Source organism: Hemitrygon akajei, chromosome 9 (assembly GCF_048418815.1).
Source record: "Hemitrygon akajei chromosome 9, sHemAka1.3, whole genome shotgun sequence".
Classification (NCBI taxonomy): Eukaryota; Metazoa; Chordata; class Chondrichthyes; order Myliobatiformes; family Dasyatidae; genus Hemitrygon; species Hemitrygon akajei.
In genome coordinates, this window is record NC_133132.1 from 157290268 (window position 1) to 157314954 (window position 24687).

Below are 24687 nucleotides of genomic sequence, written 5' to 3' on the forward strand. Positions count from 1 at the left end.
AAGGTTTTATATGGTATAAATACTTTGAAAATAAGTTTAAAATATAAACTTGTTGACTTTGACCTAATATTGATGATATTCAGCTAACCAAAATCTTTTCTTTCTGTTTTCTGTCTCTCTTTGAATGCTAGTTTTTAAATTAATTAATTTGATAACTAATGTCTCTCATCTCAGATGTCCCTTCTGTTCTCTCCACATGTCCCTCACTCTGTAAATTAAAGCAGACTTCTCTTCTCACTTCCCTATTTCTGCTAACTTAAGCAGTGATGTCCCAACATTCTCTACTTTTTGACCTTTTACCTTTTAGCAGGGTAGTACGTGCTTCGGACGTCAACCACTGTTTCCACATATCCGCTGCAGCGACGTAAACTTCGCTCACGTTAACTGGAAGCTGGTCCTAACAACAAAAAGAGACTATCGTTTAAAAGACAGATTTATCACACGTACATGGACACTTGCACTGAAATGTGTTGTTTGCATCAACATCCAGCACAGCCTACAAGTGTCGCCACACATTTCAGCGCCAACATTGTATGACCACAGGGCTTGGCAGAACAACACAGAACACAACAAGCAACAAAACAACAGCAAAACAAGCCCCTTTCCTCCCTCCCACCTACACACACCAACAGTTTTCCAACTGCAGGACTGGCTTTCGGGCCTCCAGTCTCTGCACTGCGACTTCCCGACTTACAGATTTTGATCTTCAAACACAAAAAAATCTGCAGAAGCTGGAAAGCCAAAGCAACACACACAAATTGCTGAAGGATCTCAGCAGGCCAAGCGGTATCTGAGCGTAAACAGTCGACTCTTTGTGCAGAGACCCTTCATCAGGACCTCCGACTGACCAGACCTCGTGCTTTCTGCTCGCATGGATATCCCATCCCGCAACAGATAAACTTAGGAAGTGCATTTTCAAAGTAAATTCTGGTTTTATTTTCACTTCTGTTGTTCAGCTCTTTTACTCAAACTGCTGATTTTTTTCCCAGCATATATTTCAATTAAAAATTCTTCTTCAGAGATGACAAATTGCTTGGAAGATAGCACACTTCAATTCAATTATTAACTAATGTTCACACACCTGCGCGATTGGGCAGAACCTCCTGATTTAACATGGCCTGCTGCAAAGCTGAAGATATCCTCGGTCCATTAAGAAAATCTGTAGGTGTTACTATAAATCAAACCAATTAGTCGCATGCAGAATTGTGTTTTGCAGCTTCTTTGTTCTTATTCAAGCCAACAAAAGTGAATGGAATATATCCATATAAGATATACGTGTCCAGGCCCCAGAATGCATTGACGTGACTGAATCGATATTTGAACAATGACTTAATTGGTGAGCCAAATTGGAAAGGTTGGGTATAGGGCAAATTGAGGCGGCAGAGTGCAGATCATATCGAAGCAACTGAACCCATTGCTTGGATGATGAGTTAATCACCGGGCTAGATAGAAAAAGTCAGGGTGTCGGGGCCTGAGACGAAGGTTTAGCTCGCTGCTCTGTGACGTTTACTCAGCTCTCAGGGTCTGTGGACGGACTCTCTTTGTGAACTTCAATTCAGAAAGCAACTCGTTTACTTTTATCGGCAGAGGAGAAGGGTCTCGACCCAAAACGTCGACGGTGCTTCTCCCTATAGATGCTGCCTGGCCTGCTGCGTTCCACCAGCATTTTGTGTGTTGTTGTTTACTTTTACTGTTTGCGTTATTTGCTGTTTTTTTTTCTTTCTGCACATTGGGTGTTTGACGGTTTTCCTTTCTTTAAAAAAATAAGTTCTTTTGGATTTCTTTGTTTTGTGGCTGCCTGTAAGGAGACAAATCTCCAGGTTGTATAATGTATACATAGTTTGATAATAAATGCACTTTGAACTTGAATTTTTAAAGTTCTAGATCAGTGTTTCCCAACATTTTTTAGCCCAGCACCCTCCTAAAGTACTTTCATATTTGCCAATGTCCCTCTAAAGCACCCTCATACTTGCCAAAGCCCATCTCAGGCACAATATACACTCCGGCACCCCCCAGCGTAAAAACATGTCTACCATATGCTAAAATGAGAAAAATAATTCTGCTTTAAATTTTTGGTGGTATAAACTAGGTTTAAAGACAATACATGTGTACTGCACAGCAGCTTTGATATCAATATGATTATTGAGCTTGGTGGTTTTTAGCAGGAGTTGAAATATCTGGTTCAAGTTATGACAGCAAAAGCCTTGAATCCCCATGTGCAACAATGCCCAAGCGGTTTCGGTTATTTGTGAGTATGTAGTTCACTACACTGATGCCTCTTTCAACAAGGTCGGAGGATGGAAATGCAACGAAAAGCAGGTTGGCTCATTGCCAAAAAAACAGGCAACTTCGTATGACAGTGTAACCACATACCACAAAACCTAACATTTCTGAAAAGCACTTTTGCTTCTTCAACATTCTGCATTTTGATAACTTCTTGCAAACTCTCTTCCTGTTCTTTCACCTTGTAAGCAAATGGGTTAATTCCCCAGGTTGGAATTTCCAGATGCTCAAATCCTTGAATCAATTCTGAAAATCCTCTTTCAGTGACTGAAAGTGTAAGTAGTACTCCTGCAAATCATCATCTGTGAAAGAGAGTGACATGCTTTCCATGCAAAGAAACTGCAAGATCATTCCTCTCCCAATGTTTTGCTTAAATATTTCCGATTTTCCTATAGAAGTGGACACTGCACTTTTTGCCCAAATTAAACTGACATTCTCACCCTGCAGTTTTATATTTAGAATGTTCGTTTTGTCATACAGATCCACTAGGTATGCCACATCTCCACGTAGAAATTAAATTGTTTCCCAAGCTCCTATTGACTTTGAGCAAAAATTCAACCACAGTGACAAAAAGATCAAAGAAACATTTTAAGCAGCAGCCTTTTGATAGCCAACACACTTCTGTGTGAAGAAGCAAGCATTCAAACTCTTCTTTGATATCTTGGCATAACTGGCAAATATTCTGCTATTTAATGGATAAGCTTTAATTCTGTGGATAGCAGATATTACAAGAATCATGCTTGAAAAAGTCACTAGCTGAGGTTTTTGGCTGTGAGATATTGACCATGATACACAATGGATTATATACAGACTTGGAATTTCTTTTTTCATAAATGCCACTAAACCAGCATGGCGACCAGTCAAATACAATGCTCCATCTGTTGCACAAGGAATCATGTTCCTAATTGGAATACTTTTATCTCAATATACATTTTGAGCTTGTCATAGATTGATTCTCTGTTGATATTTGTTTTTAACTTTTTACAAGAGAATCTCTTCATAAACTTCTCCATTATTGATTAACCATATTCATGCCTCATTGTCTCGCACAGTTGACTCATCCAGTTGTATCCCAAATTCTGTTTTTTGTAGCTCTGTGCATAGTTGATACTCAATGTCTTCACTTATTTCATCAATACGACAAGATACAGAGTTATTACTCAGAGGAATTAATTTTAAAATACTGGTATCCATTTTGGGAGCAGTGGTGAACTCTTCCGATACAGCAGGCATTATTAATTTTCATCAATTATATGAGATTTTCCACTCTTGGCTATCAGTTTGGAAATGTGATAAGAAGCAATGAGACCATAATCAAGGTCATTTTTAACTCTCTTGGCAAATGACCCATGTGTGCAAATGCTTTTCAAATGCTTCTTTCATCTTCTGGAACTGAGTAATACCATAAGTAGCCTTTTCAGGATTTCTTTTCCAGAAGTGTTCCTGCAATCTTGATGGTATCATGGCTTCATTGGACAGTGGGGCATTACAAATAAGACACATGGGGTGTCGTTGATCTGACAGGCACAGAATAAAACCATGCTCCAGGTATGTAACATTGTATTGACACACGTTCTGTAGTTACTGATTCTTAGCAGGATTAGAATTCAAGGCTTTACCACCTTTGTAGAGATCGCACCATATGTATTTATCTATTATTTATGGGGCTAAATTAAAATATTAAAAAAACACAAATTGGGAATGCCTATCGGATATTGACGACGGTAGTGAGTTGGCACAGTTGGAATGATGGTAGCAGCACGCAAAGAAACAGACGAAGATGAAGAGAACGACAACAGCGAAAATTGCATTGACAAGGATTCAGATTGGACTCCAGATGTCAGTTGGGATAGAGCTGGCGTTTGGCAAGCTACCTTTATACTACTCCAGTTAGCGGGACTGACCAACCACGCAACATCTCATAATTATTGTGCCATAGTTAGGGTGCCACTTACTGCACCCCCCCCCCCCAAGAATCCTGAATGCCCCCCAACAAATTTTATTCCCCCTAACATCCCCTTAGCACACATAATCATCCCCCTGGGAGTTGGTACTGGACCCGTTGGGAATCACTATTCTAGATGATCTAATTAGGGTGCCTAAGACTTTTGCAGAGTCCTGTACTTGCCTACATGGAGTAGAGAGCGAGTCTGTAATTCTGGCGTGAGCAAAGAATGCTGAGGATGGAGCACTGCAGGAGGGGTGTGGGACTGGTGGCAGAGGAGAAATCCTGGGGCAGGGTCTGCAGACACACCCAGCCCTGAGACACCAGGCAAGGTCATTTGATCCCAAACAATTGGTTTATTGATCATTACAGAATATATCTCTGGTGCTTCCTGATCCCTCCCTTCCCCTTTTTCCAACCATGATTTCCTTTTCCCTAATCTCTTCCCTCACTCTAGATTCACAACAGATTCAGGTTTATCATCACTCGCATACTGAATGTAATAAAATTTGTTTTTCTTTGCAGTAGCAGCACAGTGCAATGCATAAAATTACAAAACTCTGCAAAAGTCTTAAGCATCCTAGTTCATGTTCCTAAGACTTTTGCACAGTACTGTAAACACCATATTTTTCCTACAGTTAACATAAATAATGCTGCTACCTGTGGCCAATAGTCATGGTTTCCCAACACAGGAAAAACTTGTAGATCTTTGAAGTGATCCTGAATAGTCTGTGTCATATTGTGGAGGATGTCGATCACAATCCTTGTAGAGAGCTTTGCAGCTGGCACGTGAGGGGGACTATCCCTGTTTTAAAGAAAACTAAATGAGCGTAAATAGGCATTGGAAACACTGACATAACCACAAAAGTTTCTGCAGATGCTGGAAATCCAGAGTAACACACACAGAATGCTGGAAAAACTCAGCAGGTCGGGCAGCATTGACGTTGAGGAATAAAAAGTTGACATTTCAGGCCAAGACCCTTCACCAGTCCGAAACGTTGAGCCTTTATTCCTCTCCAGAGATAATTGCTGACCTGGTGTGTTCCTCCAGCATCTTGTTTGTTGCATGGAAAACACTGAGCCCAACTGCCTTGCTAATCCACCTTTATGGAAATCATTACGACTTAATGCTCTTTCCATTGGCCAACTAAAAGAACATAGATGATGACCATTCAGTCCATTGATTTTTTTTTAAATAATCCAGCTTGCCTCATTCCTTACCCTTTCTCGACATACAGAGTATTTTCTGCTGTTCAAGATGCAAAGAAATGCAGGTGAGAAATAGTTGTTCAATTTCAGGAATCATGCACTTACTGGTGACCTGTCCTAGGGATCATCGGGGGTGGAGGGAGAAAAGAACTAAGAACATTGGTGTCTGTGATTCAAGGTGATACTTGGATGGGGTAAGAATATTCTCATTTATTCAAATTTCTTAACCTTAGTCCCAGTCACTAAACGCTATTCCATTATTTTATTTCTAAATTTGGCAGTAGAAATGAGTATTTAAGTGTTAGGGTCCAATAAATATTTAAACTAAAATCTTGTCAAAGATCTACTTGCAGCGATGGAGAAACTAGGCCAAAGGCCATCATCTCTATCGAATAATTTTAAAAAGTGGGCATCATTGCATTTCCATTAGACAGCTAATGATAACTTTACAATCATCCCTGGCTTCAGAAAAAGTGCTAGAGAACTGAATGCCAAATAATATTTATCATTGTTTAAAAACAGAAAGGAAGAGATAAACCAAGCTACAGAAGGTTAGTTAGCTTAACTTTGGTGGTAACCTTAATGCAGAAGACATGATAATGAAGTCTGCATAACACACAAAAGTTGACGATGTGTTAGACAAAGAGGATGGAAGTTCTAGAGTGCAGAATGATGTGTATAGCCTGGTCAGGTGGACAGAAATATGGCAAATGGGATTCTATGCAGTGAAGTGTAATAATTCAGGTAAGATGGAAGGAAGTGAATGTGATATACAATAAATAGAAACATAGAAAACCTACAGCACAATACAGGCACTTCGACCCACAAAATAGTGCTGAACATGTCCCTACCTTAGAAATTACTAGGGGTACCCATAGCCCTCCATTTTTCTAAGCTCTATGTACCTTTCAGTCTCTGCCCATTCCAATCTCTGCGTAAAAAAACTACCCCGACATCTCCTCTGTGTTTACTTCCAAGCACCTTAAACTTGTGCCCCCTTGTGGCAGCCGTTTCAGCCTTGGGAAAAAGCCTCTGACTATCCACACAATCAATGCCTCTCATCATCTTATACATCTCTATCAGGTCATCTCTCATCCTCTGTCACTCCAAGGAGAAAAGGCCGAGTTCATTCAACCTATTCTCATAAGGCATGCTCCCTAATCCAGGCAACATCCTTGTATATCTCCTCTGCACCCTTTCTATGGTTTCCACATCCTTCCTGTAGTGAGGCGACCAGAACTGAGCACAGTACTCCAAGTGGGGTCTGACCAGGGTCCTATATAGCTGCAACATTACCTCTTGGTTCCTAAATTCAATTCCACGTTTGATGAAGGCCAATACACTGTATGCCTTCTTAACCACACAGTCAACATGCGCAGCTGCTTTGAGTGTCTTATGGACTCGAGCCCCAAGATCCTCCACACTGCTGAGAGTCTTACCAATAATAGTATATTCTGCTATCATAGTTGACCTACCAAAATGAACCACTTCACACTTATCTGGGTTGAACTCCATCTGCCACTTCTCAGCCCAGTTTTGCATCCTATCAATGTCCCGCTGTAACCTCTGACAGCCCTCCACACTATCCACAACACCTCCAACCTTTGTGTCATCAGCAAACTTACTAACCCATCCCTCCACTTCCTCATCCAGGTCATTTACAAAAATCACGAAGAGTAAGGATCCCAGAACAGATCCCTGGGGCATACCACTGGTCACCAACCTCCATGCAGAATATGACCCATCTACAACCACTCTTTGCCTTTTGTGGGCAAGCCAGTTCTGGATCCACAAAGCAATATCCCCTTGGATCCCATGCCTCCTTACTTTCTCAATAAGCCTTGCATGGGATACCTTATCAAATGTCTTGCTGAAATCCATATTCTCTACATCTACTGCTCTTCCTTCATCAATGTGTTTAGTCACATCCTCAAAAAATTCAATCAAGCTCGTAAGGCACAACCTGCCCTTGACAAAGCCATGCTGACTACTCCTAATCATACTATACCACTCCAAATGTTCATAAATACTGCCTCTCAGGATCTTCTCCATCAACTTATCAACCACTGAAGTAAGATTCACTGGTGTATAATTTCCTGGGCTACCTCTACTCCCTTTCTTGAATAAGGGAACAACATTTGCAACCCTCCAATCCTCCGCAACCTCTCCCGTCCTTACTAATGATGGAAAGAACATCAACAGAGGCTCAGCAATCTCCTCCCTTGCCTCCCACAGTAGCCTGGGGTACATTTTGTCTGGTCCCAGCAACTTATCCAACTTGATGCTTTCCAAAAGCTCCAGCACATCCTCTTTCTTAATATCTACATGCTCAAGATTTTCAGTCTGCTGCAGGTCATCACTACAGTCACCAAGATCGTTTTCCACAGTGAATACTGAAGTATTCATTAAGTACCTCTGCTATTTCCTCCGGTTCCATACACACTTTCCCACTGTCACACTTGATAGGTCCTATTCTTTCACATCTTATCCTCTTGGATGCACATATATCAAAAGATGAGCACAAATAAAGCAACCTTTATCCACTTTTACGCAATTGTTTAGAACAAATAAAGTCAGACAGGTAGTTAAGGTGGTTCAAAATAAAAACAAGAGGATGGGAAGTTACACTGGAATTGCATGGTTCATTTTAATATCAGAGAATGTATACAGTATACAACTTGAAATTCTTACTCTTCGCAGACATCCACAAAACAAAAACAAATTCCAAAGAATGAATGACAGAAAAATGTTAGAAACCCAAATTCCCCAATTTGTCCCTTACTGGGACAAATTCTTGACCTCTTCTAACAAAGACAAGGACTATTCACAGATGGTAACAGCGCCTGCAGATTTCCTTCCAAATCATACATCATTCTGACTTTGGGCAAGCTGGGATCTGTCTACATCCAGTTGTGAGGTCACTAATAAATGCACACCCCGCAGCAAAAAATTCCGATAGCCTGTGCCCTGTGGCCACTCCAGCAACACCATGTAAGCACAAACTGTCAGCAAGATCTTCCGTGACAGATTCCTTTCCGGTTGCTGGTCTGTGTGGGAAGATCAGGACAACAAAGTAACTGGAAACAGAGCAGACAGTGCTTAGTTGTACCGTCTCTTACCATACAAATATTACAGTCAATGTTACGGAGGCTGCCTGTGGGACCCACTCCACAGGGACAGACAGATCACAGCAGCAGACTTGGATCTTGGGATCAATGTAACATGATGGTGGTTTTCATCATCCTTGAGGCATACTGAATGTGCTTTGGCACCAAATTGTAACAAACAAACAGCAAAACATTTCCACGCTAAAGTTTATTTGATGCACGCCTAGAAGTAGCTTCAGGTAGTGGTGTTTCCTTAAACATGCTTAACTTGTCCTTCTGTGAGCAAAAGTCACACAATTTTTTAAAGAAATGTTCTTCAAGAAACCTTAGTGAGTTGTAGCTGTTTATACGCTGATAATGCATACTACTATCATTGTACTTGTAGAAAGAATGCTAGTCATGTGAAGTTTTGTGTAACATTGATGCTTACCCAGTCCATATTACAAAGGAGGGTTGAACTTTAGCACCCTTCATGAAGTTAAAAGCAGATTGGATAAGATTATATGGTGAATCACACAAATAGTCTCCATAAGGTCCTGCGTGCTTTGCCGGGTATCCCTTTGACGAAAAGCAGACTTTGGTAGGATCAGGTGTCAGATGATAGGTAGGATCCAAATGCAAGTCAGTCACATGCCAGAATTCACCTAATAGAAAAAAAAGGCAAAAAGATGTTTTTCACAGAAAGGTCGGTGCCTGTTAGGCCCAATCAAACATGTATATGTCAAGCAACAGTATTATTTCACGTGCGAATTTCCTTAGGTTTGCTGACTAATGCTTGCATTACTGCTGGACCTTTTTGAAATACCACTGTCAATGCCTTGGCAAAAACCAATTGTTTTTTTATTGTAAATATTGATTACATTGCAGTTCGTTCTTATCCTCCATGCATTAGCCCCTCTAAAATTATACCCTGTGTTTTTTTATATGGGTGGTAGGGTGGAGATACTTCTCTATCAAAGGAGGCATAAGATGCTCCTTCCCTCCACTAGTCTGCAGGTCACCCTTGGGCAAGGTGTAGCACCCACTTAGCCCCCCGTGGGTTCTGCACTGTTCAAAATTAGCTCTACGTATCTATAGTAGCACCTGGACGATTAACAGTAAATTATGTTCAAATCCTTTAAAATACAACCAAAAGAGAAATGACAGATGATTCAATGAAGTTGCCAAAATCATTCTGCTACATGAGCTGCGAAAATCTATGAAATTACCTGATCTGAAACCCAAATACAACTGTGTTATGTGCAAGTGGATATCACAACTGTAAGAAATAAAATTACACTTACATTGAAAAAGTTGCCCATTTGTCCCTATTTGCATTAGCATTCATCAAGATCATGGTTCACCTTACACCACACATTATGTTTTCTTGACCTATCCCTTGATTCCTACAATGTCCTGAAAGCTCATCCCTCTCCACTGATCTCCCTCCTTATGCCTGCAATTGTGATATATGGTGTACCAGCCCCTACACCCCCACTCAGGACCACTTCACCTGTGTGTCTATCAGGGGCATTTATTGTACTTGGTGCTCTGAGTGCAGCCTCCTCCACATGGATGAAACGCTGAGCAAACTGCAGGGTCACTTTGTCAAGTACCTTTTCTCTGTCCGCTGTAACACCCAGGATCTCCCATTCCCATACCAATATGTCTGTCCATAGTCTACTCTACAGCCATAATGAGGCTAAACACAGCTTAGGGGAGCAATAACCTAATCATATAAACATCAATGTCTAACTTCTGACAACTCCCCCTTTCTTTGTTCTCTCCATTCACCCCTTCTCTTCTCCTCCTCCACCCTCATGACCTGCCCATCGCCTCCTAGTTCCCCGTCACCTACTGTTTATTCTACAATCCAGTGTCCTCTCCTATTAGATCCCTTCTTCTTTAGCCCTTTACCTCTTCCACCTACCTCTCAGCTTATCACATTATCTACCTCCCTCACCCACCCACCTTTCCCCTAACTTTCTCTCACCTATCACCTGCCAGCTTGTGTTCCTCCCTGTCTACCCCCCTTGTTACTCTGGCTTTGTTACCCTTCATTTCCACTCCCACTTCCACCTGAAATATCAATTCTTTACTCCCATCCATTGATGCTGCCTAACTTGCTGAGTTCCTCCAGCATTGTGTGTGTGTTGCTGAAAGCTATCGATCTTTGTGTTGAATAGTCAAAGCCCTAGTGTCCATAATCTACCAGAGTACATAATTATGAAGATTCATCACCATTGCAAAGCAGCGATTTTTCTTTATTCAATTCTAAATAGCTTACCCCAAAAAACAGCTTAACTTTAAACATTAAAGCACTTAGTTACGTGACAAATGTACATAAAGCTACTTATTCACCTGAGAAGATAATTGAGAGCATTGAAATACTGAAGCTAAATATTTGTTAACCAGTGAGCTTCCAATGTTATCATATAAATCAACATCAGGAAAAGTGCAAAGTTCAGAACTTCATGAACAGTACACAAACTACGACCCAACTAGTTAGCTTTCTTGAGTGAAAGAAAAGGAGTTAGAGTAAGCTTCGTCAGATCCCACTGGCTCTAAATCATATTCGATTCATAAAAAAGTAGATGAAGTTACTTAACTAAAAGCTTGTAGAGGGATTTGGACAAGCTGGAAAAATGGGCTGACAAGTGGTAGATGGAGTTTAATGCAGACAAGTGTGAGGTATTGCACTTTGGAAGGACAAACCAAGGTAGAATATACAAGGTAAACGGTAGGACACTGAGGAGTGCAGTAGAACAGAGGGATCTGGGAATACAGATACATAATTCCCTAAAAGTGGCATCACAGGTAGATAGGGTTGTGAAGACAGCTTTTGGCACATTGGCCTTTATAAATCAAAGTACTGAGTACAAGAGTTGGAATGTTATGGTGAGGTTGTAAAGACATTGGTGAGGCCAAATTTGGAGTACTGTGTGCAGTTCTGGTCAACTAATTACAGGGAGGATATTAATAAGGTTGAAAGAGTGCAGAGAAGGTTTACAAGGATGTTGCCAGGACTTGAGAAACTGAGTTGCAGAGAAAGGTTGAATAGGTTAGGACTTTATTCCCTGGAGCATAGAAGAATGAGGGGAGATTTGATAGAGGTGTATAAAATTATAAAAGTATAGATAGAGTGAATGCAAGCAGGCTTTTTCCACTGATGCTAGGGGAGAAAAAAAAAAGAGGATATGGGTTAAGGGTGAAAAGGGAAAAGTTTAAAGGGAACATTAGGAGGAGCTTCTTCACACAGAGAGTGGTGGGAGTGTGGAATGAGCTGCCAGATGAAGTGGTGAATGCAGGCTCACTTTTAACATTTAAGAAAAGCTTGGACAGTTACATGGATGAGAGGGGTATGGAGGGATATGGTCTAGGTGCAGGTCAGTGGGACCAGGCAGAAAAATGGCTAAGAAGGGCCAAAAGGCCTGTTTCCGTGCTGTAATCTTCCATGGTTCTAAAAGCGGAATCCAAAACTGATTGTTACCCATTACTTAGTCTGTTACCCACAGGCCACCTCTCCAAGTACAGGCCCAGATTCTTCATAGAATATAATGAGGGTTTCTACTTTTAGAATCATTTCAAGATCATCAAGTCCAAGATCCTTACCATCCTCAGAAAAAATTATTTTTCTCCTTATCTCCTATCATTTAAGAACTGAGCTAGAAAGGGCAGCATGGCAGTGTAGTGGTTAGGACAGCACTTTAAACTACCAGCAACCTGGTTCAATTCCCACTGCTGCCTGTAAGGAGTTTGTAAGTTCTCTCCATGACCATGACCAAAACTGTATGGTCTGATACAATCCAAACCATACCAGTTGGTAGGTTAATTGGTCATTGTATACTGTCCCATGAGTAGACTAGGTTTAAATCAGGGGATTTCTGGGCAGCAAAGCTCGAAGGGCTGGAACGGCCTATTCCTTCCTGTATCTCAGTAAATAAAAGACTAAGCTGCAGGATCTTCATAGCGGCTTGGTAGTTCAGATTCAGAATTGGCTTGCACATAGAAGACAGAAGGTGGTGGAAGAGTGTCCTACTGACACAGAAAGTAGTGCTGGGACTTCTGTTGTTGGTGATATAAATAAATACTTGGATGAAAATGAAAATGGGTGAGTTAGTAAGTTTGCCAACAACACAAAGTTTGATCAATTTATGAATAGTGTTGAGAGCTATCAAACGATATAGCAGAATATAGATTAGACGTGGATATGGGCAGATGAAGTTTAATCTGAACATGTATAAGGCAGTTCTAATACTTGAGTAAAGGGACCTGGAAGTCCTTGTGCAGAGCACCCTGAAGGTTACCTTGCAGGTTGAGTTGATGGTGAGGAAGGCAAATACAATGTTGGCATTCATTTCAGGAGGTCTTGAAGATCAGGGATGTAATGCTGAGGCTTTACAAGGCACTGGTGAGGCCTCACTTTGAGTAGTGTGAACAGTTTTGGGCTCCTCATCTAAGAAAGGATGTGCTGGTATTGGAGAGGGTCCAGAGGAGGTTCACAAGGATGATTCCGGGAACGTATCATACGAGGGATGTTTGTTGGCTCTGGGTCTGTACTCACTGGAATTTAGAAGCATAGGGGGAATCTCACTGGAACTTTTTGAATGTTGAAAGGCCGAGACAGAGTAGATGTTGAAAGGATGCTTCCCATGGTGGGGGAATCCAGGATAAGGGGGGGAATCCAGGACAAGAGGGGAGTCCATTTAAAAAAGAGCTGTGGAGTAATTTCTTTAGACAGAGGGTGGTGAATATGTGGAATTTGTTACCACAGGCAGCTGCGGAGGCCAGGTCATTGGGTGTAGTTAAGGCAGAGACTGATAGGTTCTTGATTGGACACGGCACAAAGGTCACAAGGAGAAAGATCAGCCATGATTAAATGACACAGCAGTTTCAATGGGCCAAACAGCCTAATTCTGCTCCTATGTCTTATAGTCTTATGGTCTTAAAGCACACAGTTAATGGCACGATACTTAACAATGCAAATGAATAAAGGGACCTTGAGGTGGGGGTGGGGGGGGGGTCCAAGTCCATAGCTTACTCAAATTAGCCACGTAAGTGGATTGGGTTGTAAAAAAGGGTGTATGACATTTTTGTCTGCATTGGTCGAGGCATGGAATCTAAGAGTCAGTAAGTAGTGTTGCAGCCACATCAAATTTTGGTTAGGCTGCACTTGCTGTAATGTGTGTAGTTCTGGTGCCCCACTGCGGAACATGGAGGCTTTGGAAAAGGTGCAAAAGAGGTTTATCAGAATGCTCTTGGAATTAGTGTATGAGGTGTACAGAGAGTTTGGACAAACTTGGGTTGTTTTCTCTGGAGCATCAGAGGCTGAGGGGAGACCTGATACATTTATAATACTATGATAGGGATAGCTATGGTAGACGGTCAGAATCCCTTTTCCAGGGTAGAAATGTCAAGTACTAGAGGACATCCATTAAAGGCAGGGGTCCATGGATTCCTTCTGTAATGGTATAGGTCCATGACATTAAGAAAAAGGTTGGAAACCCCTGACTTAATTGAGAGGGAAAAAGTTAAAGGAGGTGTGTGGGGCAAGTTATTTTCTCCCTTATGCAGAGAGTGGCAAGTGCCTGAGGGTAATAGTGGAAAGATATATGAGGCTTTTAGATGGACACATGAATATACAGAGAATGTAGAGATTGTGGATCATGTTCAGGCAGAAGTGTTGGTTTAATTTGGCATCACGCTCAGCACAGATATTGTAGGCTGAAGGGCCTGTTCATGTGCTTACTGTTCTGTGTTCTCAAAGGACCCCCGACCAACCATCTTCAACATTCAATGGTATTGTCACAGAGACTCCACCACCAATGAGGATTAACTAGAAATTCAAATTAAAGCAGCCACACGATCAGGTCAGAGACTGCAATTAACAGCTCACCTCCAGACACGCTGACGTCTGTTTACCACCAGTAAGGCACGCATAGAGAATGCAACAAAACATACTACGTCTGCCTGAATGAATGTAGCTCCAAAACTCAACCCCACTAAACAACATAAATACTTCATTCCTCCGTAACTAGCAATGGTTTCTAAGATATAGCCACTCCCAAACCCATGATCCCTACCAACATGAACACTGGGTACACTGAAATAGCATCTTCACGTGGTTCTCCAAGTCACATACCATCCAGCTTGGAAAAGAATCACCAGGGCTCATTTGTATTTTAATAGGATACCAATGCTTAATACAAACTCAAAGATTCAGTAACATTACAATCCATTTTTTTATCAAAAAGCCCAAATTATGTATGTGCCCTCCATCTTCTCAATCAGTGCACATCATTTTGCCTGTTGTACAGATACAAATTAGGAACAGAAGACCACCTATAGGTCCTGGGAGCCTATGCTGCCATTCAATAATATCATTACTGATTGATCATAATTGATTAAGGACTCCCACCATTTAGGCCAGACTGTCTTCTTGCTACCACCACCTGGCAAAAGGTATAAGGGGCTTTAGGTCCCACACCACCGGGTTCAAACAGTTATTACCCTACAAACATGGATAACTTCACTCACCTCAATAACAAAGTGATTTCACAACCTACAGACTCACTTTCAAGGACTTCACAACTCATGTTCTCAGTATTACTTAGTTCTTTTTGTATTTGCATAATTTTCTTTCTTTTGCACATTCCTGGTCAGTCTTCATGTACAGTTTTTCATAAATTCTAGAACATAGAAATCTATGGTACATTACAGGCCCTTCGGCCCACAATGTTGTGCCGACCATGTAACCTACTCTAGAAACTGCCTAGAATTACCCTATTGCATAGTCCTCTGTTTTTCTAAGCTCCAAGTACCTATCTAAGAGGCTCTTAAAAGACCTTATTATATCCGTTTCTACCACTGTCGCCGGCAGTGCATTACACACATCCACCACTGTCTGTAAAAAACTTACCCGACATCTTCTCTGTACTTACTTCCAAGCACCTTAAAGCTAAGTCCCCTTGTGTTAGCCATTTCATCCTTGCGAAAAAGCCTCTGGCTAACAACCAGATCAATGCCCCTCATCATCTTATATACCTCTATGAGGTCACCCCCATCCTCCATTGCGCCAAGGAGAAAAGGCCAAGTACATTCAACCTATTCTAACAAGGCACGCTCTCCAATTCTTGTAAATCTCCTCTGCACTCTCTCTATAGTATCTACATCCTTCCTGCAGTGCGGTGACCAGAACTGAACACAGTATGCCAAGTGGGGTCTGACCAAGGGCTTATATAGATGTAACATCTTCTCATGGCGCTTGAACTTAATCTCATGGCTGATGAATGCCAACACACCATACGCCTTAACAACACTGTCAAACTGCGCAACAGCTTTGAGTATCCTATGGACACAGACCCCAAGATCTCTTTGATCCTCTACACTGCCAAGAATTTTACCATTAATACTATATTCTGTCTTAAAATTTGACCTACCAAAATTAACTCTTTCACACTTATCTGGGTTGAACTCTCTGTCACTTCTCAGCCCAGTTCTGCATCCTATCGAGGTCCTGCTGTGACCTCTGACAACCCTCCAGACTATCCACAACACCCCCAACCTTCATGTCATGAGCAAACTTCACTAACTTATCCTTCTACTTTGTCATTTAAAAATTTTTAAAAATCACAAAGAGATGTGGTCTCAGAGCAGATCCCTGCAGAACACCACTGGTCACTTTCCTCCATGCAGAATATGACCCATCTAAAACCACCCTTTGCCTTCTGTGGGCAAGCCAATTCTAGATCCACAAAGCAATGTCCCCTTGGATCCCATGCCTCCTTACTTTATGAATCAGCCTTGCATGGGGAAATTATCAAATGCCTTACTGCTATCCACTTACACCACATCCACTGCTCTACCTTTATCAATGTGTTAACTAAGTCATGCTGACCATCCCTAATTAGATTACATCTCTCCAAATGCTCATAAATCATGCCTCTCAGGATCTTCTCCAACAACTTGCCCACCACTGAAGTAAGACTCACTGGTCTATAATTACCTGGGTTATCCCTACTCCCTATCTTGAACAAGTGAACATTTGCAAACCTTCAATCCTCTGGTCCATCTCCCATCCCTATTGATGATGCAAAGATCATCGCCCACAGGATAAGCAATCTCCTCCCTCACCTCCCACAGTAGCCTGGGGTATATTGTGTCTGGTCCCAGGGACTTATCTAACTTAGTGCTTTTCAAAAGCTCCAGCACATCCTCTTTCTTAATGTCGATGTGCTCAAGCATTTCATGCAAAATTCTATTGTACTTGTTTACTTTCCTGTAAATTCCCACAAGAAAATGAATGTTGAGGTAGTAATATGGTGACACACCTACTTTGACAATATATTTACTTCGAATTGGCAAACCTCAATTCAACATTCTTGCCTACTCTCCATAATCTTTTAGCTTATTTAATGAGATCCTCTCCACTGCCACTTTACCAACATTAAAGTGCTTAAGTTCCATAACTCTGTGGGCAAGTTTCAAAGCCTTATGATCCTCAAAGATAAAAAGACAAACACCCCTTACCTCTGTCCTAAACACTGTACCTTAGATTTAAATTCATGTACAAAAGAAGTATTTTCTACACATCCATGCTGCAAAGAACCATCAAGAACGTATTTCTTTCCATCAGCTTCTCTGTTGTTCCTCTCTACTCTAATGGGTACAGGTAGTTTCTGCAGATTTTTCACATAATACAGGCTGCTCATTTGACATAACAGTCTTGTGAACCTCTGAACTATTTTGAAATGTCTATATCCTTCCTTGAGTTGGACCAACATTGTGTACAACACTCCAAGTATGGTCTCGCTAATGCACTGTATAAAAAAGCATTTTCTACTACTATTGTCTTCAACTCCCTCCACAGTAAGTGATAACATTCTGTTAGTTTCCCTAATAAATTTCTGTGCTTGTCTACAAGCACTTTGCAAATCAGGACAACATCAGGACCTCTGCATCTCTAGATCTTACCATACCTTCACCGTTTAGATAATGGGTCTTGTTACTTTTCCTGTGAATATGCACGATTTTGCAGAAGGCTCTCCTCTTGCAGCACCCCAACCATCACACCATTCCTCAAGTATGATAATTCCATTATGCGACCCACCGCACTGCAATACTGCAGAGGAATTTCATTGGAAACTAGATAGAGTGCATGTGGAGAGGTTGTTTTCTATAGTGGGGGAAGTCTAGGACCAAGACGTCATAGCCTCAGATTATTGGGACGTCCATTTAGAATGCAAATAAGGAGGAATTTCTTTAGCCAGAGTGTGGTGAATCTGTGGAATTCATTACCACAAGCAGGTGTAGAGGCCAAGTTTTTAAGTATATTTAAGGTAGAGTTTGACAGGTTTTTGATTAGTCAGGGCGCAAGAGGTTACAGGAAGAAGGCAGGAGAATGGAGTTGAGAGGGAAATGGATTAGCCGGATGAAATGGCAGAGTGGAGTCGATGGACAGAATGGCCTAAATCTGTTCCTATGTCTCATGGTCTTATAACATGTAAGTCACATTGTGTGAAACTGCAGGGTCTTCAGAAAAGCTGTTTTTGTACAGCTCTTAGCCATGACAGGCATACATAATTAAACAAACTAGATAAACAAGTTTGCAGTCTTAACAAGAAGGAATTAAACTCTCATAAATAGCAAAAACATAACCAAGCTGTACAGTTGTAAATATTTTTTCACACTACTGATATCCAATTGCCATACTTAATTACTTTCCCAAACTGAGATTTAATTGTTTAATTTTTATGCTGTCTTTCACCACTCCCCAATCTTGAGCAAAAATATTTAAGAAACAAATGAAGTGGTTTAATTGTGACTTGCACTTATGCTTTCAATGACAGTTGGCAACTTTTATCAAGTCCGCAATCCATCCAAGTCCATTGTTATTTTATCAAGTTACAAAGAAATATATTGCTGCTAAAAAATAAAGTCTGATAGTCAACTTCACTCTTTATGCTTCCTGTCGAATAAGCTTTATTCTATTCTGTTAATGCTGAAGTGATCAATACGCTGCAGGATCATAGAGCTCATTGTACAAGCAGATGTTAAGCTTTTAGCTAGAGAAATGTACTCATTATCAGAGAAAACTTACTTCACTGGAGGCCATTCTGTCCATCATGTTGATTCTCCAGATTTTCCACATAATACAAGCTGCTCAATTGACATTACAGTTTCTGAACATTCCAGTAATGAATCATTGTGATGATAGTAGACACTAATTTCTCATCTAAGAAGCTAGTCCAAGACCCCATCCACTCACTTGGTGAAAGAATCTTTCTTCATCTCTCATTTGATCCTTTTACTACTCAATAAGTCTATGCTCCCCATTTTGACCCCTCTATTAAGCCCTTCCACTTCATCTAGACTTTGTAATTTTATACTGCTCAGTTAAGTCACTTTTGTCTCCTACTGTTTCAAAGAAAATTACTTTGCTCTATCCAACTATTCCTCTTTGCTACAACTTTCCAGCTCTGGCTGCATTCTCAACTCTCCTTAGCATCTGCTCTGCTCTAGTGCAATCATACCCTTCCAGCAATGCAGTGACCAGAACTGGACACACAGTCCACACTGGAGTTTGACTGGTGTTGCATTCACTTCAAGAAAAAAATATTCCCTCCTCTTACATTCCGTGTCTCCGTTATGCTGGAAAGGTTCCCAAGTTTCTTAATCCACCTTACTAACCTGCCCTGCTACTTAAAAGGATTTCTCCAAGGTCCCTTTGCACAGATCCCTCAATATCCTGATATTTTTACATGAATCCCTTCGCCTTGTAACCCTCTCACTTTTCAAATTTCATTTGCGACTTCCTGCCCAACTCACTAGACACCCTATACCTTCCCAAATCCTTCCTTCCTCTGTCAATAATACATTTTTTTGCATCTGATCAGAATTTTTATTATTATTTTTTATCATCTACTCAAAATCATGCCCATGCTAACAAGCAAGTAACCACTGATACTAATCCCATTTTATCTTCTAAATAGCTCTGTTGCCTTGAAGTGCACAACCATTTCAGCTTTAACCAGGGTTCTCAAAGCATTCTATGCTATTCACTGTGTAAAAACTCCTGTAACTTCCCTTATAAGGAAGGAGCTCATATTCAAAATCAGCAACCAGACAGAATAGTCTTTTCTAGCAAAATCATTCATAGGTTAAAAACACCAGAAGGACATCACCAAAGTGTCCGGTATTTGCATTAATCTGAGTATTTCCTCATAACTACTGCTTCTCATGCCTAGTTTCACCCTGGTGATACAATGTACACTTTTTTTCAAGGCTCACAATACGTTGCACAACTTTGGCCATCTTCAGCGAGTGTGCCACTTATGAAAAGAGTTTGAAAGCAAATAAAATACGCATGGAAGTAATATGATGGAAGTATATATGAGAATATGAGTGTGAACAGGTGCTTTATTGAAAAATTCTAATTTTCCAAGGAACACCGCCCAATATTGAATCAAAGTTCATGCCTTCAATATCATGATTTAGTGATGAATTGTGTGGTTTTTTTCTGATATTTACTCCTTTAGTCACTAATTTAAAGTGGGAGAACAGCTTATTCATAGCAAGCTCCTCATGTCTGATAGTCTGTTGGTTTATATTTATATATATATATTTATTTCATACACAGTCTGAAAGGGTGAATATTCAGCATATCCTAATATCACTGTCTCAACACATTTCTCCTCTGTGTCAACATAGTATATTTGTAGTGCAGCCTATTTTAAGGAGTCACAAGAAAAGTACAGCACAGAAACAGGCCCTTCAGCCCATCTAGTCTGTGCCAAACTATTTAAGCTGCCCAGTCCCATCAATCTGATAACCACAGAGTTCATTAAGAATTGCTATATGGGGGTAGGGGCAGTAACCAAACATAATTTGAATTTGGACATTCTCTACATGAAATATTCCCTATCAAACCCTTTCAACAGGATATGTATTAAAAATGCAGATCAAGATTATCTGATTTAAATCAACAATAATCAACTTAGAACTCTGTCCATACATAATTCAGACAGCTCCTAAAATATAGAAATTTCAAATATATCATTCATTGTAAGGAGATAGAGGAGAGCAGTCAGGAGGATTATGTACAGAGGGTTGGATTACCTACATTAAATATTGCTGGACAAGGGGAAGATTGAGAAACAATGTCCTGGTTTGAAGATTCTGAAAAAAAAGGGGTGAAGCCAAAATAATAGAATCTGATAAAATGGCCTGTATTTAAAAGTTAATCTCAAAAAATATCAATAGAATATTCTGTCTTGTAATGATAATGAAGCAGAGCTACTTATATGTAAATTAGATCACCTGATTTAGTAAAATAACTTCTTGGGAAAATAACGTTTGAAAGATTAGGTGATTTTAGGCCCTTTTTCCAAAACAAGTGCAGTTTTCCTATTGTATCAAGAGTCCGCTCCAACTAATTAATGGACTGATTCTGATGGATTTTTGCAAACAACTGGTGAGGAACTCTATTGTTGTATCGCATAAACTCAAGGAAAACCTGAGGGAGTTAGGGTTTATTTGTCTATCAATCTTGTTTTAAACCGCCACCACTAAAGGCAGTCCGGAGGTCACGTATTTATTTACTGCTGTCATGCTGATGCAGATATATTTTCCCCAACTTATTTCCGGATTGGCCATTTTAAAGTTTCGGCAGGATGAGAAACGAGCGCTTTCTTTTAAGTATTCAGTCTCTAATACAACAAACTATAATTATCATTTTACCCAAGCACAAGCTTAAAGCACCAATATTCCCAAACCAATTGTACATAGTAGTCGGCAATACTTTTACCGAAACTATTATTTACATTGCTTTATTCATACCAAAACAACTTCTGGGGGAGAGGCAGCACACTGCGCAACTTTAAGCCCCCAAACAAGCAAATGAACACTTCTGCCACGCCTTTATCTCTTGAACACTCGGACAACAGTCACTTCCACTCCACGTACCTGCGAACTCAGCGCTCGCTCTTTCCTGATGCCGTGCGGCGACGGGCACCGCTGAGTTGACGGCGACCTGGCACAACGCGCAAAGCGCCCACAGCCACACAACCGCCGCAGCTGCCATCGCCATACCAGCGCGCAGCCGCAGCGCACGCCAGCACGTCACCCGCGCAGCCCCGGACCGCGTTCGGATCCGGTCAGCCAGTCGGCGCGACACCCTCGCCGTGGAAATGTGCGCTCGCTCGAGCAAACAGCTCTCCAAAAGCAGAAGAAGCGAACCACGTCAATTTAAATCTGATAGCCAAGTTCACTTATTTTAAACAATGACATGAGATTCTATGTTGCTTTCTGAAATAAATGAGACGATTCCTTGTAATGTAGAATTTGGCCGATGAAAACCCACCCATTCGTATAGGTAAAGGGCTACTCTATTTCAGCAATTCGAATTTGAATCTGTACAGGTAGAAGTTTGTTCCCAGTTCAATTGAAGTAAACTGGAACTGGCGAATTTGTAGAAACAAACGCTTGTTTTTTGTTTGTTTTGGTGTCAACTCTTGTTTTTATTGTTGTCAAAAGCACACTTTGCAACGAAAATGAATGTTTAAAATAGTGATAAAAATTTGCTAAATTAGAGCAAATTACATATCCACTAATTAAGATTAGAAAAATATCAACACTCTTCTCGGTTGCCAAAAAGTATCAACTGCTGTGCAGATATGATGCCTGTCCATCGTGATCTGGCCCAAGAAAAAAAAAACTGTCTGCAAATGAAGCGCGACCTGACTCGTTTTCTTTAGACCCAGACCCTTGGAAAACGGAAAATGTGTACATCACTAACTATATGCACGTTAGCACCTTCTGAACAACTTGCAATTGGAATCTAATTTTCATCGCTGTTCAGCACGGTTTTATTTATTATCAGAGCTGAATTTCTTAAGTTCTGAAACGTTGGTCCAACAGTTCTGTCCAAATTTGGTCGACCGTTCGTGAACAATGACTATGAAAGTACTGGGGCTGTACGGACAAACTAAACCCTGACTAATTCGGTACACTTGTCACGTACAGCAACCACTTGGTTTACTTTAGGAAGGCAAGAAGCTGAGAGTTGCGAACTGTTATAATCTTCTAAAGTATTTAAACACTTGAGAGTTCATCGCACCTTTAGAAATGAACTAATTCTTTGTAAGATGAACCCCTTGGGCAGCGGTTGAATATTGGCGATTAAACACTTTTGCAAATTGTTTAAACAGAAATGTTCACGGTAAGCACAAGAACCACACAACCATCAATTCCAGAGCAACACGTTTATTGACCTCTTCAACTTCCCAGTCTGACTAAAACACGGGCCCATCGCGACTAAGTTCCGTTTTATAAAAAATAAAAAAAAACCGTGGATAAGTGATGTACAAGTATTAAAAATGCTATTCTGTTAATTTTTTTTTACAACGTAAAAGCAGTATTTCGTAGCTTGTTACAAAATAGGTTCGTAGATTGGCTCCTCATTGGAAATCCATGGAAGTCACAGTCCAGTCAGAGGAAGAACCATTCCAGATTTCAAATACTGCCGCGAGCCCAATGAACTGGACCCGATTGCTCTGCTGGGGGTACAGGCCTTCCCTCGGAAAGTTATGCCTTCTCGTAGGTACGAACCGCAACGACATCGCCGTATGTTAGGGTCTGTTCAAACATAATTCAACAAATCAACACTAAGCCTTTCAAACTGAAGGAATACAATAGAAATGAAACATGGTCGCACGTTAACGTACCATAATCATTTTCCCATCTTTAATCTCTCTGACAAAACTAGTTTCCTTTCCATCCCATTTCTGAACATGGACAAGTTTCTCACCCTCCAACTGTATCGTCGTCTGTTGGCAAGAAAAAAAAACGAATGATCGATCTGCGAACTTAGTTACGATGAACATCATTTGCGGTTCTCGTAACACAATTATAGTATTTAAATACAAGTCAGAACATAAAGATAATGCAGCACGTCAGAAACAAATCTCTGCTTACTTTCTTATGTGCTCTTCACCTGGAGATCGGGCACGGAAGAAACACTACTTTTTAGCTCATTTATCTATGAATCTAATACTGAATGGGAACGCCATTCCCCGCACTTACTTTGCAATTTCGGTCATCTGCTGTGGTTTCGTCGAACTCCTCTCCCAGTTTGAAACTGATTTCGGTGTTCTTAAAGGTGCTCAGGGTCTTCAGCGTCACCGTATCCCCCTCTTTGCTGATGACAATCGTCGGTTTCGTGACATTCCCGACCTGTCTGGTGGCGAAACTCACACCTGCCAAAATACAGACATTGCGCCAATTTCCACTCTCTATTCAAAGCGAGAGAAAGAAAGACCGACCATACAGAGCTCGCCCCGAACGGACAATTGAAAGGAATCATTTACACTGAAGAAAATAAATCGATCAAACTTAAGTTTCTTCATGGTTTCCCGCGTGGTTCAAAATGAAATCGTGTTCTGGTCTGGACTGCCCGATTTAAGATTCATTAATTTACAGGTCGGCCGGTTTGCTTACCCACAGCTTTCATATACGAATCGAAATTCTCGCTTTCAGTGAGCTTCCAAGTTCCGACGAAAGCATCGACCATGGTGACGGTGCCGAAGATTGGAGAAATTTGAAGAAAGTGAAAGGAGAGACTTCAGGTCGAGAACTAGTCTCACAGTTGGAACTAGCGGTCCAGTTGGCTGCAAAACTAGTGGTGCGGCTCGGCGCGATACCCCCTAAATACAGACCCACCGGCGAGGAGGAGTCACGGGCGGAGCATCTTCATGGAATCAACTGCATTCCGTCAACTGTGAATGAAACACCAGAAAGTTTCAGAAGGAACTCAAGAAAGTAAGAAGAAAACATTAGACTATTTCAAAAAGAGGAATTAAAACGAAGAACAAAGGTTTTTTGTTAAGTCTATGAATTACAACATGAATAAATTCCTCTCCAGGTGTCTTCTCACTGCGAAATAAAACAGACTTTTCTGATCTATCAAGCAAAATCTCTATTCCCGGGCACTGTATTCAGATTAACGTCCTACCTGAATTGCATTAAAATGTACGCGAATAGATTTTTTTTTCTGAACGGCAAGGGGGATCTTTACGTTTAGCTTTAATGCCATTTAAATGCAAGTTGTATCGTTGCAAATAAGCGTCCTCTGTCGTAATTGTTGATCGATGGAAAATGTATCTCAGT

The 24687-nt window shown here is 40.9% G+C and overlaps 2 protein-coding genes across 2 annotated transcripts in view; both read right to left on the minus strand.

The window, feature by feature from the left end:
* smpdl3a (sphingomyelin phosphodiesterase acid like 3A) overlaps positions 1-21611 on the minus strand; it is a 52617-nt gene extending 31006 nt beyond the window's left edge. The window contains exons 1-4 of the mRNA XM_073057370.1: positions 21487-21611; positions 8975-9188; positions 4889-5033; positions 301-397 (exon numbers count right to left, since the gene is read on the minus strand). Of these exons, the coding sequence (XP_072913471.1) occupies positions 301-397; positions 4889-5033; positions 8975-9188; positions 21487-21610 (580 nt within the window). The 5' untranslated portion in view covers position 21611. The remainder of the gene's footprint in view (positions 1-300; positions 398-4888; positions 5034-8974; positions 9189-21486) is intronic.
* A 1158-nt stretch (positions 21612-22769) lies between these two features.
* On the minus strand, positions 22770-24210 carry fabp7b (fatty acid binding protein 7, brain, b). Its single transcript, XM_073057371.1, has 4 exons — positions 24019-24210; positions 23605-23777; positions 23247-23348; positions 22770-23157 (listed from the first exon to the last, which is right to left on the minus strand). The coding sequence occupies exons 1-4, from the start codon at positions 24089-24091 to the stop codon at positions 23107-23109; spliced, it is 399 nt and encodes a 132-aa protein (XP_072913472.1). The 5' UTR covers positions 24092-24210; the 3' UTR covers positions 22770-23106.
* Between the last annotated feature and the right edge of the window lie 477 nt (positions 24211-24687).

Bases quoted from the DNA above. Each gene is read 5' to 3' on its own strand.
- fabp7b (XM_073057371.1), bottom strand. From the start codon at position 24,091: ATGGTCGATGCTTTCGTCGGAACTTGGAAGCTCACTGAAAGCGAGAAT. The intron at 23,349-23,604 runs GTAAGTGCGGGG...TCTTGCCAACAG, and splicing joins CAGATGACCGAAATTGCAAA to ACGACGATACAGTTGGAGGG. The intron at 23,158-23,246 runs GTACGTTAACGT...ATGTTTGAACAG, and splicing joins AAGATGGGAAAATGATTATG to ACCCTAACATACGGCGATGT.